At 38.0% G+C, this 22,063-nt stretch overlaps 1 protein-coding gene across 2 annotated transcripts in view; it reads right to left on the reverse strand.

Moving 5' to 3' along the window:
* Nucleotides 1–22,063, reverse strand: part of Fndc3a (fibronectin type III domain containing 3A) — a 159,363-nt gene that overhangs the window by 124,545 nt on the left and 12,755 nt on the right. For both annotated transcript variants that reach the window (XM_021202865.1, XM_029541310.1), the window contains exon 2: nucleotides 10,487–10,624. In XM_021202865.1, coding sequence (XP_021058524.1) covers nucleotides 10,487–10,585 — 99 coding nt within the window. In that variant the 5' untranslated portion in view covers nucleotides 10,586–10,624. The remainder of the gene's footprint in view (nucleotides 1–10,486; nucleotides 10,625–22,063) is intronic.

Raw genomic sequence — 22,063 nt, forward strand, 5'->3', positions numbered from 1 at the left:
ACTTTTCAGTACAGTTAATGTGAGTTCTGGAACATGGAGACTTTTGAGATGGAAGCAGCTCCTCTAGACTGCTTTCCAACTGAACAGATGCTGTACTGTTTTCATCACAAAGGGGAACCGAGTTCACTCCAACACTTAGGAGCCTATCAACAGGACCATGTGGCTCGGGCTCCTTAACTACAGTACCAGCTGAAGACCCCTCTTAGTTGTCCTGTATAATCATCTTGATATTGCTTGACTGGACTTGTTAAGATTCCATATCTGTATTCATAAAGAATACTGGCCTATACTATACCTGTGATGACTCTGTTTGACTTAGGCATAATACTAATCCTGCCTTAAACATTTCTGGAGTTTACAGGAGAAGCCACCAAGCCTTTCCTTTATGAGAGTTTTCATTTTTATGTATGTCTGCATGCACACATTCACACACAAATTTTCTTTGCTTGGCATTATTCTAATCAGACTGACTTTTTCTTTTCTTTATTCATTTTATTTTTTACATCCTTCTAGATATTGGTCTAGTTCAAATGGCATGTAATTGTATAAACCAATTATCCTTTTTTTCTACAAGACCTTACATTCTTGATTTCAGTACTGTAAGCCTTTTCTGTTAAGTATGTAACGTATTAGAAATTTGGTTATCTTTGCAAAGAACTTTTAATTTGTTTAATTGGCTATCTTTCAATTCTGTCAGCTTGTTGGATATTTGGAAAGTGTAGTGTTACATGAAGACGGCCCTATTATTTCATTAAGAGTTTTTATTTTAAAGTTATATAGACATGTGTATGCCTGCGTGGGAGTATGTGCATGTGAGTACAGTTTCCATGAAGGCCAGCGGAGGGTGTTGGCTCCTCTGTAGTACAAGTTATAGACAAAGTTGTAAGTTGTCCAATATGGGTGCTAGGACCCAAAACCAAGTCCTCTGCAAGAGCAGCCCAGGCTCGTAACCACTGACCCATCTCCACAACCCCAAATTGGTCTTTCCTATTATAAAACTGCTACCTCTCGTAACTTTTTTTAACTTACATGTAGTACAGTTAAACAGAGTGCCACTTCTGTTTTGGTTACAGTTTGCATAGCATATGTTGCAACTTTTTAATCTCAATATTTACATTACCCATATATTTTAACATGCACTCAGTAAAGAATGCTGAGATACTTAATCCAATAAACTGGAAATAAAAATCTGATGATTCTGTATATGTTAGTTTGGTACTAAAGAAGTGCTGCAAACTCAGAACAGCAAAGGAGTCTTCGAGGAAAGCACACAATCTTTCAATCTTGCCAAACTTGTTAACTGGGGGCTGTTAGAACCAGAGGATGCTCTAGCAGGGTTCTAAGTCTAGTACCTATACCATTCAGTGCCCCTGCAGCTGATTATCTGGTAATGATTGTTCATGTGATAGAAATGCCATCCTTAGTTCTATATAAACCTTTATAGCCTTTCCTACAGTAAGTCTGGCACAAACAGCAGAATCATTTGTGATTGTAGAAGTATATACTTGAAAGACCAGCACAAAGGCTTATCATCTCCTTACATCTTTGTGTTGCTGTAACTAGTTTAGATTCCAAGGGAATCCTCAGCTAGATTCTTTGTCAAGTTCTCACCAAATTAAGAATGTGAAGAAATTATATACCAAATACTATCTAGAACATTATTTTGCTTAGATTTTTGGGTTTGTTGTTGTTTGTTTGTTTTGTTTTGTTTGAGAGAGTATTGCCACACAGCCCAAGGGTATTGCTTTTAAGTGTTTATACGTAAACATAGCCCAAGCTGGCCAAAACCCCAGGCAATCCTTCTGCCTTAGCCTCCTAAGTATTGGGAGTACAGATGTGCATTGTGATCTCAGTATTAACAGTCCTATTCTTTAAAAAGCGAGCTGTGTGCACTGTTTCTGTGTTAGTGCCGACATGAAGCTAATCACACATGGAGATGGTAACTCACTAGGAGCCTCAAGTTCACACATGAACGTTGTGAAGCTGACAGCATTTGCCACTCTCACTGGCATCTTCTTGGGTCTTTCCCTTGTACCTTTTCCTAAGCCCAAATAATTTTCTTCAAGGATTTTTCTCATTCCACTAATCTATTTTTGAATTGTTTTTGGCTACCTGTCAATTATCAGCTCAAACCTAAAAGTCAAAATATAACATTAAAAGCCTTTATCAATTATTTTAAAATATATAATCTCATATCTTTGAATTTTTTGTAAAATATTTCAAATAAGTAGAAAAGTATGAAGTATTATATTCTTGTTAGCATCAACCATACATTTAATATTGACCAATGAGATACAGATGCTCTTTAGATAAGTGTTAAGTTTATAGGTGTGTGTATGCGTGTGTGTGTGTGTGAGAGAGAGGGGGGAAAGGGAGAGGGGGAGGAAAAGGGAGAGGGGGAAGGAGGAGGGGGAGGGGGAGAGGGAGAAGAGGAGGAGGGGGAGGGAGGGAGGGAAGGAAGGAAGGACAGACAGAATTTGGAGTATATTTTTTCATCATTAATATTCTTCATCTGCATCTGTATGTTTCCTTATTTCTGTTGTTGTTTTGGTTAGCTTATATAGTCTTTTTACCTCAACACTATCCCTGTATAACATCCCTGTGGTATAAAATCATACAATAGAATACTGGTACGAATTATCCAAGCATTCTCTGCATGAATCCCCTCAAAATCTATCCCTACTTCCCTACTGTGGATCACGTATACCACATCCAATTCTTCATGCAAAAAATGCAATGAACTGTTTTGTGCATGTGCCTCTACATACACGGGCAAGATTTTCTCAGCATACACCCTTCCCAGCACTTGGGAAGTAAAGGAAGGAGGATCAAAAGTTCAAGGCCAACCTCTGGTATCTAGTAAATCTGACATCAGTCTTGTCTTGTAGCTTCAGATAAACCCATCAAAACGAGTGCCAGCAGTACATGAGAGATTTCACTGCTCCACCAGCCTTTTGATGTAAAGCTGGTTAATATTTACTTTCTTGTTAAGTTTTGTTTTGTGGTTCTAGAGACCACACCCAGAGCCTCATTGGGTTTTAATTTGCAGTTTCTTCAAGCACAATTCCAACCTCCCTTCTTTCCTCAAACCTTTAATTTACCCAATGACTCACTCCCAGAGGAAAGGGCTCTTTGTATACAGGCAATATGTGGCTCTACTTTCACTAAACACAAACTGCATTCTGAGTACAAAAAGCATTCATCAATAAGCCCATCAAGACTACCAACCACTTTAGTTTCTGAGTTACATAAGATGATTAAGGGTCCACAACATATCTAAAGATATACATGGAACCCTGAGACTGATATTTACTGGCTAAATAAGGGGAGTATTATTCATGTATTCTCCCAGGGGGAGGTCATAAAAGATAATTCCAGCTATGTTAAAATCCTGGACTAGAAAAACTATTTTTAAGCCGGGCGTGGTGGTGCACACCTTTAATCCCAGCACTCGGGAGGCAGAGGCAGGTGTATTTCTGAGTTCGAGTCCAGCCTGGTCTACAAAGTGAGTTCCAGGACAGCCAGGGCTATACAGAGAAACCCTGTCTCGAAAAACCTAAATAAAAAAAAAAAAGAAAAACTATTTTTCTAGTATATTCAAGTATTGGCAAGTAATAAGCAGTTTTGGCATTCAATATAATATGCTGATTTAAAACTGTGCACTTGGGGACATCATTATTTATTTAGAAATTGTATCTTTTATTTAGGATCCTTATACATTACCTGATAGCAGTTCCCCTTGTACATGCTTCTGAAACTTGTGAACCAATTCCTAATAAAGCAATAATATTTTAAGAAATATTTTCCTGACTGCCTTATTATTTAATCTAACTACAAGCAAAATTTAATATCTATTACAACCAGAATCAACATGATTTTTTTACACAGAGATAGGTAGACAGACATGTATGCAGCTAATTTTTAGGGGAAGGAGCACAACTACCTGTACTATAAAGTATGTAATATTAACAGATTTGGTCTAAACCATGTGTATAGTGTTTCTTACATAGTATGATTACATATTAATGAATGATACTGAGATTGTTTGCTTGCACACATACACAATGTAGGAATATAGGAAGATGCACATGCAGATACATGTTAAGTAGAGGCCAGAGAATAACTTCAAATATCATTCTTCAGACAATATTCCTTAAAAAAAGTGAGGGAGGGAGGGAGGGAGGGAGGGACAGTCTCCTCAATCATGTAGAACTCAGCTAGGATAACTGGCCAGTGAGCCCCATGTGTCTACTCATCTCTCTTTCCCAGCACTGGAATTACAAGTGTATACCACTGTATCAGGCTAAAACAAACAAACATACATACATAGATTTGGTATAGACACAGAAATAGGCAAGTGGGAACTAGGATTCTGGTTTAATGCTTAAATTCTACTTGTCTGAGAGCTTCTAAGAAGGCTTTAACAAGAACTATTTTAAGCTACAAAGCAAAGAGAAGGTAAGTTCAGCTGCTGTGGAATCTGCTGTCCAGGGTCTGCAATGGGGTTCTGGGACACAAAGATGTGAGCTTTTACTTTACTGCCTCTGGAATCTGAACCCTAAGGTTTACTAAATGGGAATAGCTTGTCACATAAGCTATCAGTTTTTAATGTGCATAATTTAATTTACAACTTTTAAAAATGAAAAGCCTGATTACTTTCTAAAGTTCTCATATCTGAATTTCAGTTACTAGTAAATCTTATTTCCCATTTAACTACACATAACCATCATGGAGTTAAAATAGCAATAGCATATTAAATAATTACTTGTCTCAGAAATGCAACTTTTAGGTTTGTTTAGGTGGTATAGGGGAAAAGAAAGAAAACATCCCTACTTGTCTTTACTGCTGTCTTTAATTTCTTCTGCTTAAGCAAACATCTGGATCCTGGTGGGAACAGTGGGCTCTGAACCACTTCAAGATGAATTCTTCTTTTCTCCCTATTCTCAGCTTCTTGGTACCCTTGAAAATGAACAGTCTTAAAAATCACAGCAGCCCCTAGAGGGGCAAAATGATGGAGCACCACAGACATTTCATCCCCAAAGAGCTATCATCATTGGACTCAGCTCGCAGTTCCCTGGAAACCATGGTCATGGGCTAGCAGCACTACTATTACTACTGCATGTTTGTCTAAAACAGTGGCAGAGGCTGACATTGCAACTGCCTGTGGTGATAACCAACAGGAAAGCAAGAAACCCACCAAGGTTCACAGGGGGGGAAAAAAGCTAAGGAACATGGTACACAGTCAACTTCAAGCAGCTCTAACACATCCAAGCAGGGACAGACCTGCTGATTTGGGCGCTATCACTGGTTACTAATACTTCCCCTATATGCATGCCAAGTATAAATTCCTTCATTATAAATAATGTTACATATTCCTATGGCTTTATTACCTCTAATATCTTCACAATTTTAGATCCCTGACTCAAGTCACATCTTTTATGAATCTAGCATGTTAATCTTATTTTTAAGGCAACTAAAACCATGGTATGTGAGTATAAATCTTACAGTCAGCTTGATCCCTGTTCCAGCCTTTTAGAAGCTATGTGACTTTACCTAGTAAGGTACAACCAAATATCACTGCAATTCATAGTTTCTAAAAAATGGAAATGTTCATTTTGTCTCTTAAGACTTTGGTAAGAATGAAGGAAACAATACACAGACAGGGTGTGACTTAGCCTGGCCCATGGCAAGGGCTTGGACCGTAGCTTCGTTCATATTTACTGCCTCTGCTGATACATCCCCCAAATCCTGAAAATCCTTTGAAGTCTTCTCATACTCCCTTCCTTAAATCCTAAATCTGCTGGTACTTCTGTTCTCTCCACTGTAGAGGAGTCTTTTTACTAAATGCATATGATCTTGCCCTAAAGTAAGATTATCCCAGCTCATGGGTAAACAATCAAATGTGAATGGAGGTCAGCCTATATTTGAATGTGACCAGCAACAACCCTCAAAGATAGTTCTCAAGTGAAGATAATTCAGGCAGAGCCACTGATAACCTGTGATGAACACATAGCATGAACAACAAAACTTTTGACCTACTGTTTTAAAAAGGATATTTATAGTCATAGTATTCTCCTCCTCTTCCTGATTGTGAGCCCTGTCTCAGTGAGTGCCCCTGCTGTCCCCACACAGAGTCAAATGAAATGCCTGGGGAATTTTATCCTCTTACTTTCTCCTGACTTTGCCTGTTAATTCTACCAAATTAATGTTTCACAAATTATTTATAATTTGACCTTCACTGAGGTTCTCTTTGTGTTTACTACTTCCCCAGCTTTATGTCCCTTAAACATTTTCATTTACATGTAACAGATTGCCTCTCAAAGAGATAGCCAATTCCCAAGGATAATAAAGGCATGGCAGGAGCTACCCTTATTATACCAAATCATCCAGTCCCAACTTCACAGCTTCAACAACCTACCTAGCACATATTTCCCCTTTTCTAAACCATGGGGGGATGGGAGAGGGGGTGTTACCAAGTAACTAAGAAACACTACTGGCATGAGGACTAACCAATCTCGTTGTCCCCCTTTGCCTTTCATGGAGCCTCTTCCAGTGAAGTGCTCTGCTCAGGCTTCCTTGTAGCCAATACTGCCATCTCATTCCTGTAAGCCTTCTTTGGGAAACACAAATAATGAAAAGCCTCTGATAACGTATCAGCATCTCTGTATTGCCTCTTAGTCTCCAGCATACGGCAAAAGCCTGTGGACACAGATTAGACAGGATGCAGAAAACAGTAAAAGAGACTAACTAAATGGAGACGATTATGATTAAGACTCTCCATAGGACTTGGTGAGCAGTTCTGCTTCTACTGTAGTGCTGGGGGTCAGATCCAGGGTCTACCACAGGCTAAGTACATGATTCATCAAACTGCATACCAGCCCAGCCCAAAATTATCTCAATCAACATCTTAAGTATACTCAATCCATTTAGAAGACAAATGCAAAGAAGTCAGAGAAGGTAAATTTAAATTAGAAAACCGTTGGGCTATGCTGACAGGAACCTGATATAGCTGTCTCCTGAGGGTCTCTGCCAGTGCCTGGCAAATACAGAAGTGGATGCTCACAATCATCCATTAGACAGAGCACAAGGTCCCCAATGAAGGAGCTAGAGAAAGTACCCAAGGAGCTGAAGGGATCTGAAGCCCCATAGGAGGAACATCAATATGAACCAGTACCCCCAGAGCTCCTTGAAACTAAACCACTAATCAAAGAAAACACATGGTAGAATTTGTGGCTCTAGCAGAGGATGGCCTAGTCAGTCATCAATGGGAGGAGAGGCCCTAGGTCCTGTGAAGGTTCTATGCCCCAGTATAGGGAACTGCCAGGACTGGGAATGGGTGGGTTGGGGAGCAGGGGGAGGAAAGAGGGGATAGGGGATTTTCAGAGGGGAAACTAGGAAAGGGGATAACATTTGAAATGTAAATAAAGAAAATATCTAATAAAAGAAAAAGGAAAACTGTTGGGCTACATTTGAAACCAAAATCCCTGACTGCCCCTGATAAGGACAACACGTACAAAGCTGAGCCTCCCTCCTGTAATGCTCAAATTTCCCCAAATTGAGCAAAGGTGGAGCTCCAACAGCATTAGTCACTCCTACACGCTTGGCTTCCTCTACCACTGAGGAGATCTCAGATCTAACCTAAAGCATACACCTAGGAAGACAGTTTGATAGCATCCTACAAAACTAAACATTGCTTTATGATGTGACCAAAGTCATTCTCTTACTGTGTACACTATGAGATGAAGCTGAGAGTCACCAAGAACTCTGCACCAGAAGGTTTAGGTTTAAATGATAATAGAAGTGTCCAAAACTCAGAGTAACTAAAGTAGGTTTTAAAAGAAGACTAGACAAATGACCTAGTCTAAAACATCCACACAATGGGGTATTGTACAATAATAAAGCAAAAAGGGGCCATTAAACCATGACCAGACACTGTCCAGACTATATTGTGAAGTCAGAATAACCAATCTGAAAAAACCTACACTGTGAATTCAATTACATGGCATCCAGGAGAGATAAAAGTACAAAAGACAGGAGGAAAACCATGGCTGCCAAACCTCCAAGAACAGTGAAGGAGATGAACAGAGGAAACTTGGGGCTGTTCCATATATGATAATATAAGTATAGTGTATACACATGGCAAAACTCATGGGCTATAGAACACTGAGCAAAAAGCTTAACACTGACATTCATCGAATCATGATGCTTTGGTAGCCGAAGGACTACACTTAAGATAGTGGCTCATTAGATTATATTATCATTTTGGTTATAATTTATGTATTAATATTTAACACTAATGTGATAATGGAGGAAATCACTGAGCAGGTGGTATATTAGAATTCTCCATACAGTCACTCAATTTTCCCTACAAGCCTAATACTACATTTGAAAAAAAAAAAAAAAACTCATCAAAGAAAGTTCTCTTTAAAACAAAGAGACTATTACATAAAACCACAAAGATCAAAATGCTGAGAACCAGAGATAAATCATGTGATACCCATTCCCAACTGATATATGTAGAACACAACTTCCTGACCTAATGCGCAGGGATCATTATGTAAAAGGGGGGCAGAGGGAGGGTAAGAGCAGAAATAGGAAGGTTGTTGTGAAACTGTGTCTCCTAGAAATAAACACCAGGGAGACTACATTCATCAAATCTCACCAATGTGGCTTCCTAAACAGGACCCGAACAATGACAACACCAATCGAACATAATCATACAGCAGGGGAAAGCAAGAGGGCCTCCCCTAGCCAAAGACCTGGGCAAGGACTGGGAATGCCTAGCGGGGGATCAGTCTTCTCCAAGACTTCCCCAATCAGTTACCCAGCATCAAGTGGTCAGCCCATCAGCCCTGAAATCATATCCATACAGACAGCATAATACAGACGGATCAGTGTGAGTATGTGTTTGTGTGTGCGTAGTTTCACACATTTAACAATAAAAGGCATGACTCTGAAAGACAGCAAGAGGGGGAAGGGGTGTGTGAGAGGAAAGAAAAGGGAGAAATGATGTATCAATATTACCATTTCAAATGAATAAAATTATTCAACTAACACAATCTATTACTAACTGGGTGTAGTAGTGCACACCTTCAATTTCAGCACTTGGGAGGTACAGGCTGAGAGATCTCTATGAATTTGAAGATGGGCTGGTCTACATAGCAAGTTCTAGGGCACTCCAAGTTACACAGTGAGACCCTGTCTCAAAAACCAAAAACAAGAACTTACTAGAAAGAAGGCAAAACCAAAAGAGGTTCAGCAGCCATGGTAGGGATAAGAAATGCCTGTCACTGTATGTCAAAAGAATCCTCTGTAATCTGTAAGCCAAGCCCACACAGCCAATAGCACGCAGAGGTAGATAAAAGCATTTTTGAGGGGATAGGTAATCTTAATAGCCAAACATAAGAAAGTTAATTTGATCCCAAGAGAAAACATCCCACTGAGAAAGTCAAGACAACAGAAGAAAGTATCTGTTGCCATGGAAATCCCACACCATTCCTGCATGCATGCTCCTGTTGCAGCGGCCTGTAGTGTGCTCCTTTTTCCAGGTGCCTACTGATGCCTTGTCTCACAGGTAAGCTCTGACTTAGTCCGGTTTTGAACCAGTATTAGCAACATACATTGTCATCTTTACTGTCTGTTTATCTTCAATTATTATCTGCTATACATTTTTTAAGATTTAATTTTATGCATATGAGTGTTTTGTGTGTATATATGTAAGTGCACTGTGTACGTGTGCCTGATATCCCAAAGCCCAGGACACTGGAACTAAGGACAGTTGAAAGCCACTATGTGGAATGGTGGGAACTGAACCTGGACCCTCTTCAAGAAAAGCAAGTGCTCTAAATGGCTGCATCATCTCTCCAGCCTATGCTGTATGGTTTTATATATTCTACCACAGTTATTGGACCACCATTCCAGATTAATGCTTTAGTGTGTGCTGTTCTCAACAGCCATTTGTACTACTGCTGCTATTCACAGCCTCAGATTCTATGGAACTTTACCAGTAAAATCTCCTTTTTGAGAGAAGAAAAATAAGACCTAAGTCTTTGTGGTTATGACTCAGCCTGGTAGTGTGTCTTCTCCGCAACAGAATACAGTTATGGCAACCAGGGCAATATACTGTGATTGATTAATAGATTCATATTGAAGTCAGTGACTGGTCTCAGGCAACATATGTTAACAAAAATCTATCAGAGACTCATGAAAGTACGTAAGTATCTGCCACACCTGTGATTAGTGTGGGGGAAAATAAAACCTTACAGGACTTCCATCTGATCCTGAAAAGCAGTCAGCAGAAAGAAGGTGAAGCTTAAGAAGGTGTGTGAGCACATATGAAAACAAAAACCAAGACAAAACTTTTCTTGTGGAAAGCAAGAACAAAAGCCTACTTCTACTGGTTATTCAATAGCAAAGACAACAGCCCATTAGGCTAAAAAAACCCACAATGACAAGACATGAGGTAAATACATTTCTGTTTCCTTACCTGTTGTGTTCCATCTGCACTTACAATAGGGGCAGACAGAAGAGAGATGTCACTACTTAAAATCTGAGCTGTGTCTAGCAAAGGCGGGTGTTCTGCCATTATCAATAAGGCATCAATATACCGGAAAGCCCTCCAACTCTGCAAAACAAAAAGACATAACCACTGAAGTATACATCCTGAAAATACATTAAAATACAATTAGGAATTGCCTCACTAACAAACAAGCTGTCCAAGGAAGACCAAAAAGATCACCTGACTTCTTTTTTCCATCAAAATACATTTTTGTCAAATGTATTTCATACAACCTAACCAAGGTAACTATTAGTTATACTCAACCTAACGCTAATCCCAGAAACTCTGTTTACACTAATGTCTGCATCTCCACCCTTCCATTCCCTAGAAACGTATTATGTAATTTACCCATCACTATTTAATCTACATCCTGAAAGACATCAAACTACAATGGCTAAATGAGGTAACTGTAACTCTGACATTTTTCTTTGAGCTAACAAGGTAAAATTATAAAGGTTCAATCCCCCTCATCATCCTGTTTGCCTTGAGGCACTATACAAAAAGAATCATGATTTCCTACTGAATCTTCACACAAAGTAACACAGTTTAAGGGGGAGGGGGAGTTGTTCAGGATCAGGGCAAGAGCCTTCAAGTTTTAAGTTTTAAGCTCTTCCAGTATCCATTCATCTGCTCTGAGAACATCTGCTCTGAGAACAACTGTACAGCACAATGAATCTTATGTGAGTCAAAGGGTGTACTAGCACTCATATGGCAAGGTGAGATGGTAGGATTAGTTTATACTGCATGAACCAGTAAACATCAGCAAACTGAGCAAAGTAAACACAGTCACACAGGTTACTAAGTCTATGCTGAGCTTTATGGGATCATTTCTGGATGCTTGTCACATTCACCAGCTCAGTACTAAGGGACAAGACATTCAATTTTCAAAGATGAAATTCACACTATTTTGAAATGTTGAATCTGCATAGAAACTCCCATAGAAGTTGACTCAACTTTAAAACAGTTTTCTGTTTAGCTATATTAGAAAGTGCTGAGACTTTTTAAATGCATTCAACACAGGTACTTACTGATGATTTCACACTAAAAATGGCAATTTTACACTGTATATGATTAGCTGTCTCATGGAAAGGGACACCACTTAAACAGTGTTTATACTACATACACATGCATATGAACACATTAACTTCTGCCAAAATGTACATTACTAAATTACTAAAAGACTGATAAAACTCAATACTTTGAATCACATCAAATAATTTCTCTGTGGAATACACAAAGAATTTTAAGGCGGCAAAGAATCTTTACATTATTTTGACTCTTGCAAATCTCACAATTTTATTATGTAAGAGCAAACATTTCCAGGAAGTAAATTCACAATTAAAGAGTGTGTAAGTACTTTATTTTTGTTCCCTGCTTCCTCTTTCTTTTTCTTCCTTCACCCCTCCCTCCCCTTCTCCTTGTTATAATAGCAATGAACTTTTATTTCATTAACAGACAGCCTCTCAGTGTTGTACAGGCTAGACTCCAGCCCTCCTCTGCTGTGGCCCCCTGGGTCCCAAAGACCACAAGCTCCTCCTCACTGCACTCATTTCTCTTCTCTTTTTCCTTTTCGTGTGTGTGTGTGTGTGTGTGTGTGTGTGTGTGTGGACTGAGGACTGAGTTACATCACAGTCAACTGAAGGAATTCAAAGTACCAATAAACAAAATATTCTCAAAATCATTTATTGGTTTGGAAAATTAATTTGAACTTGGTATGGTATATGACTGGGTGGGCATCCTTGGGAGGAGAAAACCTGTCTAAGACTGACTATGTCAAGTGGCATTGAAACGAACTAAATAGCAATCAGTAACTAACAAAGTCCTACAATCATTTTGAAAAAACTCTTCTAGTATCTATCAAAGTTTGTTTCTCATGCTAGGGTTTGAAGCCAGGCCCAAGTGAGGCAGGCACTATCACTTAGATCTACAGCCCTATCTACCAAAACTGGGCAGATACATGTAGTGGATGCTGTTTATGCTCTGACCACAAAGACTCACAACAGATGCCCAAAAGTAATGTATGCACTTGTGGACCAACACACAAGTAAGTATATGAGTTTATAGCAACATGATTTGTTAATAAGGCCTTTAAAACCAGAGACAACCTAATGTCCCTTAGAAATCAACCAATCTATTCAATAACTATATAAACCAAAGAAAATAATAAACTGCCAATTCAGAGAACAAGGAGTAAAATTTCTCAAATACAATGTGAGTAAAAAAGAGAACACATACTGTTCAACTTTGAAGAAAGTTCAAACACAATTTATTGTTAAAATCAGCACACTCGTTGCCTTTGAAGAGTTAAAGATGGGGGCAGGTAACAGTTTCTGGGGTGCTGACTCTGTTGTGTGTCTTGACCCAGGAGCTGTTAAATGGACAACTACTAAATTACAAGCACTACATGTTCACCTTTCATGTACTGTTCTATACATTTTTTCAATAAAATAATGTTTAAAAGTTAAAAGACCACATCATCTCAAACTGTCTAGTAAAACCATTCAATAAATTCAATACTCATTCATGAAAAAAATAAAAACTGAACGTAAGAAAAAGTAAAAGACTATATATGAAAAAACACAGGGAAGATTATATGTAATAACTAAGACTGGAAGTTTTTCTTCAAGATCAGGAAAAGACAAGAATGCCCATTTTTATAAATACTTATTTCAAATATTTCCCTTATTATATTGCTATTATACTTATTACATATAGTTGTTTCATAAAGGCAACTTCTTTCAAGTTATTTCATATACTCTGACCACATATATTCCCTATAAGTGTCTCCCTTTCCCACAAGTATTCTTCCTCTTTTTCTCCATGTGTCTTTTCTGCTTTCATGTCATTCACTCATGCAAATGTGTTCACATACATGGTAGATACATATCACATATATAGTAATAAATTATGTTTTGTTGTTCTAGATCCACAAGTGAAAGAAAATAATATTTGTCACTCTTAGTCTGGCATATATTGCTTAATATGATGAACATCCAACCAACCATTTCATTATTTGTATTGTTCTTTTTGCTTCCATTACATTATTTCTTGCCTAATCTTTGCTATCATTCCATTCTCTAACTTTATATTTGATTTGTTCTTATTTTACTAAGATCTTGAGATGCAAAACTCAACTGAAGCTGAAGCTGAAGAGACAGCTCAAGGGTTAACAATGCTTACTGACTATTAGATCTCAGAATCCACATGGTGGCTCACAATGATCATCATTTTAGCTTCAGGGGGATCCGACACCCTCTTCTGACCTCTATAAGCACCAGGCATGCACATGGTACACACCCATACACCTGCAGGTAAGCACTCATACACATAAAACAGAATTTTTAAAAATGTTAAATAAATTATTTGCTATGTCTCAGGTTTATTTTTAATATATAAATGTCTAGCTATAAACTTCTCTTTGAAATGTTTTGATTAGGAGCTGGGACATGGGTCAGTGAGTACTATGCTTGTTGAACAAGCATAAGGCCATGGGTCTAGAGACCCAACACCCACCTGAAAGCCAAGCATAGCAATGCATCGAGTGACCTTGACACTAGGGAACAAAGACAAGTAGATGCAGATACCAGTAGCTCCCTGGTTAACCAATCTGGCAAAATCAGCTAGTTCAGGTTCAGTGAGAGATCCTGCCTCGAAAAGTAAGGTCAGGAGATAAGGTGAGGTAAGGTAAGACAAGACACTGGATGCCAGCCTCCAGTCCCCAATTGCATACTCATGAACAAGTACAACTGCACACATGTGCAGAACCCACCCACCACACACAACTGAAAAAATGCTTTCGTTGTCTCCATAGGTTCTTGAATCTTGTGGCTTTTTTTTTTTTCATTCAATTCTAGTATGTTTTTTAATTTCCCTTATTTTTTACATGATTCATTCACTACTATGCTGCTCCACGATTTTGTGTATGTTCGGTAATTTTTCTTGCTGTTGATTTCTAGCTTTATTAAACTGCAATCAGTTAAAATACAAGAAAGTATTTCAATTTTCTTATACTCTTTAGATTTGCTTTGTGTTCTAAAATATGGTCCCTTTCAAAGCATGTTCTATGAACTTCTGAGAAAAAAAAATGTATATCCTGCAATGTTTGGGTACAATATTCTGTTGATGTCTGTTAAGTCCATTTGATCTGTAATATCATTTAACTCTATTTCTTTACTGATATTTTTGTTGTAGGAAGATACTCCAGTAACCTACTGCCATGTACTAAAGTCAATCTGTGCCTTTATATTCAGTAGTGTTTGTCTTATAAAATGGGGTACATCCATATTCAGCATACGGACATTTAGAATTGAAATATCCTCTTGAGGGATTGTTCCCTTAAATAATATGACTGTCCTTACCATAATTTTGGTGTGAAGTCTTTGTGCAGTAATACTAGTTCCTATACCCACTTGCTTTCTAGTTGTATGTACTTACTTGGAATACTTTTCCCCTTTTAACCTAAGGCTGTGCTTACCTTTGACAGTTATATGTGTTTCTGATATACTATACGTAGATGGGTCTGGGTTTCTTTGTTGTTGTTTTGTTGTTTGAGACAGGTTTCTCTATGTAGCCCTGGCTGCCATGGAACTCACAAAACTCTCCTGCTTCTGCCTCCTGAGTGATAGAATTTAAAGCATGAACTATCATATCCTGCTTGGGTCCAGTGTTTTAATCCAACCTATAGGTCATTATCTTCTAAATAGAAAATTGAAACTAGGAACATTCAGTATTGAAAGGTATACAGTAACTCCTGTCATTTGGGTATTTTTATTTTTATTTATTTTTTTGGTAATATCTAGTACTTTCCTAATCATTTGGTTACCAACCTAGTGAGTACAGTCTCTCTTGTAGCTTCATGAATGTTTCTCTCTCCATTCAGAGTATAATTCCTTTAAGTATCTTCCCTAATGTTTTGTTAGTAGTCATGAATTTCTTTATCACAGAAACTTTTTCCTTCTTCTTCAATTATTAAGGATAATTTTGCTGAGTATAGTAAATCTTGATTGGCAACTATTGTCTTTGGTCTATATTATTCTAGAAGCTCATAGCTTTTAGATCCTCTGTTGAGAAATCCATCATTACAGTTTCCTTTCTGCTGCTGTAATAAAAAACAGACAAAGGCAACTTTCAGGAAGAAAAGACTTATTTGACTTATCCTTCCAGGTCACTGAGAGAAGTCGGGGCACAAACTCATATGAACTTCAAGGCAGGTCTGCTTGCTATTCCATGCACGAGCATTACCTATAACCAGAACATTCACTCACAGCCAATAAAGTATGCAGAAATCATAGAGACATGCTGCATGTTGGCTCATTTGCTTGCTTGGTCTCATGCTCACACATAATTAGTTTCCTTATATAGCCTAGAAGAACCACCTGCCTAGGGAATGGTACCACCCACTATGGACTGAGTCATTCTATGTCAATTAACAATAAAGAAAATTCCTCAAGACATCCCACACATCAATTTGATCTAAGGAATGTTTCAACTGAGACTCTTCCCTCAGGTTAATTCTAGGCTGTGTCAAGTTGTAAAGTTAACTAGAATATCCACTGTTATCTTGATAGGTTTGCCTTTATAAGTGATTGGTGCTTCTCTCAGACAGCTCTCAATCGTCTCTGTTCTGAATACTGTTTTAGACAGAGTGTGATTTGGCATATTATCTTTTGATCCTATTTATTTGGTTTTCTAAATACTGCCTACATTGGATAGCCAGCTCCTTCACTAGATTTGGAAATTTTCCCATGTCTTTCTTGAATACATTGTCTTTGCCTTTTGCTCATTTTTCTTGTCCGATACCCATGATTTGTAAATTTAGACTTTTAATAGTTTCCCATAGATCTCAGATGTTGTTTATGCTTTCTTATTTCATTTTTGTCATTAACTATTCTAATTCTCTTAGCTTGTCATCAAGCTCTAACACTAACTTCCATTTAATCCTACTGGTAAGGTTTCTTTTCCTACTAAGTTTTTTATTTCATTTATTGGCATTTTCATTTCCAAATTTTCAACTTTTCTTCAGTATTTCTACCTCTACTTAATTCCTCTTTCATATTCTGTATTGACTTCCTCATTTCACCCGGCTGTTTGCAGTGATTAAATATATCAACAAGTTTATTCATACCCTTTTGGATTTCATTCAACATTCTTATAATTATTCTTTTGAATACTTTGAATTTTCATCTAATTCATTCTCACTGGAGTCACTTACTATGGAATTAGTAATTTTAAGGAGTCATGTTGCCTTGACTTGTGTGTGTGTGTGTGTGTGTGTGTGTGTGTGTGTGTGTTGCTTTGGCACTTGTCTCTGGGACTAGGTTGTTTGGATTTACTTTCAATCACACACATTCTTTTAGTAAGGATTTACAATGTTCAAATGGAACTAGATTACAGTAAGGTTGTAGTTTTATTTTTCCTAACAATGATGCTAATTTTTGACACATGTATCAATGAACTTAAAGAAGTTCTAGCTAGAATAGTTATATTAGAAGGGGAAAAAAGAAAGGCATTTAAAGAAGAAAGTAAAATGGTATTTGCAGACACCATATTATTTCTAGAAAATGTAATGATTTTACAAAAGTTATGATTGATAAAAAAAATTTACCAAAATTCCAGGATATAGAATCAATGTAGAAAAATGAGTTGTGTTACTATACACTAACAATAGACAATCTGAAAAAGAAATCAAGATTCAATTTACAGTAGCACCAAAAAGAATAAAAATGGGGCTGGGGACACAGCTCAGCAGGTAATTCTGCACGGGCCATGCAGGCCTGACACTGACTTCAATCTCCAGAACTCATATAAAAAGCCAGAAGAGGTAGCCCCATCTATAACCCCAGCACACTTATGTTGAGATGGGAGACAGAGATAGGAATCACCTGGAAGCTCTTAGGCCAGCTGGCCTGGAGTATGGAGCACAACTGCAGAAACAAGAAAAGCCCCACCTGACTCCTGAGTGATCCTGACCTCCACACGTATTCTATGGCATATGCATATGTGCACACACATAATAAACAAACAAGCAAGTAAATAAACATATACTTAAAGAAACTTAGCCAAGGAGGTAAGACTTGTACTCTGAAACTACAGTATTTCACTGAAAAGGGTAAAGATTCAAATAAGGAGAAAATACTGTATGTTCATTTATTCAAAGATTTATTTTGAAGATTTCCAAACTCTTCAAATGTTCTGCAGACTCAATGAAAGAGCATTTTTAAGGGTGTAGAAAAAGTTGACCCAAAATTCATATGGAACTTCAAAGGACTGTAAATAGCCTAAACAACTTTGAAAGAGAAATGAGATGCAAGATTCATACCTCCTGTTCTTTAAACATATTAAAAAGCCATGTAATAATAACACATATTGCACTGGTAAAGGAAAAGAGAACTAGATCAATGAACTATAGACCTCAGAGATAAGTTAACATATGGTCAAACAATCTTCTATGAGTGCTAAGACTACAAGATGGGAAAGGACATTTTCTTCAACAACAAGGTATTGAAACATAATCGCACACAGAGTGAATCTGGACTCTTATAACACATACAAAACTTAGTAAGTTAAAGATCTAAGAATAAGAATCAAAGTTATCTAGGTCCTAGACAAAAATAAACAGGAAAGCTTCATGACATTAGGTTTCCTCTATATGTACATACATGGCAAAAGCATAAAACAGACATAGCAGTACATTTAACATGAATATTCACACATCAGAGGACTCTACACAGAAAGGGACAACTTTCAGAACAGTTTAAGAAATTGCAAACTGTCATAGTGAGGCAACTACAATACAACCCAACACACTGGGTAGCTCAAAGACTCTGCTCACAATTTTGGAGGCTACAAAGTCAGGTGATGTGCTAGCTAGCTGGCTCTTCAAGGACCTGCTTCCTCTTTCAGCTATCTTCTTCCGGTTTTCTCTAATGAGGGGGAGGAAGCTCCTGTGCCTCCTCTTATAAGAACATTAATTTCACTGTGGGAGCTCCACCTTTATGACCTCATCTTAGGTCTCATTATCTCCCCAAAGCCCTGCTTCCTGACATCATCACATTGAAGGTTAAGGCATTCAAATAAGAATTTTGGAGACACACATTCAAAACTTAACACTGCCATTACCTCTTCCCCAAATTCATGTCTTTTTCATTCTGTCCCAATGGTCTCAAAAAATATTAATTTGTTTTAGTATAAATTCTAAAATTCAAAAATTCATATTAACATCATCTATATCAATCATTGGGAGAAACTCATGACTTATTCCAACATAATTCTTTTTCTTTGAACTTGTTAACCCCTTTAAATTGTTTGCTTACAAATATAATGATGGGATATAGAAGTTCTGTCCCCAAGGGGGAAAACAAAAAGTAATTCTAAAAATCTAGCAGTACAAATACCATAAGGTCTAAAGGCATAATTATCTTTGGTTTAATGCTCTGTTTTCCAGACCTACTAGAATCACCCACCCACACAACCTGACAAGGTGATCTATCCCTTCTTGTAGTGTCAGAGGCTATAACAGTAATAAGTTTCTGGCACTTGGTAGTCCCTCTTGTCCTTTGTCCTTTACAATCCACATGGCCAAGTGCAATAGATGACATAATCTCCAATAGTTGAGAGGCTAACAAAGGAAGACTGCCATGAGTTTTGGGCTACCTGACTTACATACACGGTGAACTCCAGACCACCCTCAACTACAGAATAGGACTGCTTATTCAGGTACAGATTTGCTTTCAGTGCCCCAGTAGTAGCCAACTACCTTCTGAATAATGAAGCATTTGCTTTATCAAGCTCTGCAGTAGCTCAGGTACTACTAGGAAAGATCAATTTAGGTGTCTCCTTTGAGATATAGGCAAATGTGCCCATTCTTTACTACTCTGGCTGACTAAGGGAACCACTTCCAGATTTCTAAAGTTTGTTTTCCATGTAGTTCTTCCATCTTAGGTTAACAGGCACATTATAATCTTCATAGGTTTCCTAGATTGCAACTTGATCTCAAGTCAGAGTCTGGCAGGACAGAGTTGGGTTGCCCTGCCTGTCTTGTGCCTGGCAACCTCCTCAAGGAAGCTCAACCAATCACAGGCTTATTTTCTTTTCCCTCTTTTGTGGAATTCTAATGTTTCAAGTGATATTGTTCCAGGCCCTTTGTCTAGTTTTTAGTTGTTTCAAGACAAAAAGCAAATCCAATCCTTTTTACTTTCTAATGTCCAGGGAGCTACATTTGTGACTCGTTTTTAGTGTGCTCAATAGCCAGTAGAATGGTAATCAGATGTGCTAGGACAAAATAGCTATTGTAGGAGGAACTCAGCCAAGCAGGCCCAGCCGCAACGCTGGCATATGTGCTGCTGATACTTCCTCCCTGAACCAACCTAGAATCTTCCAGGACAACTAGAGATCATTGATGCTGGACCAGGCAATGGAGCGAGTCATTGAGAAAAAGACAGCTTCATATCTGGCTACTTGAGAACCAATGAGATGCTGGGAGGGGGGTATAAAGGTTTGCCCAGTTCCTGTAATAAACAAGTTTGGTTTTGCCACTTGCCCAACTTCCTTGACTTTGAGCCTTCTTACCCCAATCCCTAAGGTCAGGTTGCAAGCAACAGGCTATGCTTTAAATTATGATTATTTTTTTAAAGTATACTCCAGACTTCACTTCTTGGAAATCAGCATGCTCTTGATTCAACCTTACCTAAAAGAAAAACTGAAGCTATTTATTTACTTACTTTGAATAAATGACCAATTCCTTAGCTTTTATTTCAGTATAAAACTTGAAATTACTAGCAACCTCCAGAATGAGTTTTGTTCAAATGTGTCACCTTAAGCTGGGGTTGCATGAGGCCTCTAACTCAGGATTCTAACACACCTGGCTGCATGAAACAGGCAGCATAAGTACAAACTATAGAGTTGAAAATTTGGTAACCTGTAGAACTATCCTTAGTTCTCACTTTAATTAGTCTTGGAGTGGTTGGTGTCTTTAATCGGTAAAGGTTTTTAAGTTTAAAAGATTGTATTTTCAACTACATTCATTATTACTATTATTATTACATAGATTATTAATAAATAATCTAAACATTTCTTATGACATATTTATCACATTCAGCTCCACTTGTCTACTGGAAAGGAAAAATGGGTACAACAGGTAGGATGGGTGGGCCTCATCCCCAAAGGAACAGAAGTTTGGGGTCAGTATTGAAAGCCACTGTTACTACTTTTCTTAGTCTGATCTAGTGATAGTGAATAGCATTTAATTATGCATTCAGGAAATATAGTCAGTCCCCATTCCCCCAAAACAAAACCACACTATAATGAAATCTGGATTCGGAATAAAGTTAATTCCAAAGAATGCTTCACACACACACACACACACACACACACATACACACACACACTCTGGGCAATGTAAGCTGGGCATGGTGGCACACACTGTAACCCCAGCACCCTGGAAGCAGAATCAATAAGATCACTGTAAGATGGAGGCCATCCTAAGCTACACAGCAAACTCCTGGCTAGCCTGGGCTACACAGCAAAATCTGTGAGTCTCAAAAAGAAACAAACAAACAAAAAAATAAAAACTATGGGATACAAGATACAGAAATAAGAGTAAGCCCAACCCAGCAACAGACTGAGATTGGCCTCTTAACAACAACCAAACATGTTTTTTAAGTAGCATTATCTTCAACCCTTAGACCCTGGTGTTTTGGTGTGTGCAGGACATCTGAGATACTTCTAGAGTCAAAAGTAATTCTATTCTCATCTGCAGATATTTTATTGGTCTCTGTAAAAGTTATTACTTTTTATGTGATAGATCGTTCACTTTGGTCTTATAGAATTTCAAGTTCCAGACTATGTGCTACCTGACTCCTCTTTGACCACATTAACTGCTTAGCAGTTCCACTCACAGCATGATGGCTTGCACATCTATGCAGATGCTGCAGAGCTGGAGCAACTTTGCATACTTAAAATGGTTAGCTTCACCAATTACTTGCAAAGAACAAATTTTATCACAAGAAAATCCTGTTTTGATGTTCTGTGAAACAGAACAGAGCCTTTCAGTAGAACACAGTAACTTAATGCTGTGCTTTCCCAATTCTGTTATAAACCTCTAACTAGTCCTGGGCTAAAAGTTACTTTTCATAAGGACATCATTTCTCTCCATCCTGTTCATCAAAAAAGCTTGTCTTTACTCTTAATAAACAACGATTTCTCTCCAGAGTTCTAACACCAACTGTCTTTAGAGCTCTGGGGGTGCAAAACTTGTCTTACCTACCTGATCCCCAAGAGGAGCTTTGAAAGAGGAGCTTTTTCACATGACATGAAAGATGAAGGTATGTGGAAGATGAAAAACATTCACAATTATAATTTGTGCAGGGATGGAACCCAGGACTGTGCACTGACTAAACAAGCACTCTGCTGCTCAACTACAGCTACAACTAAGAATTACATCTTTACAAAAAGGTAAAGCAGGGGAGGCAGGAATGGGAGGACTGTGGACTTGCCAGCCTGTCATCT

The sequence above is a fragment of the Mus pahari genome, chromosome 8, assembly GCF_900095145.1.
Source record: "Mus pahari chromosome 8, PAHARI_EIJ_v1.1, whole genome shotgun sequence".
Lineage (NCBI taxonomy): Eukaryota > Metazoa > Chordata > Mammalia > Rodentia > Muridae > Mus > Mus pahari.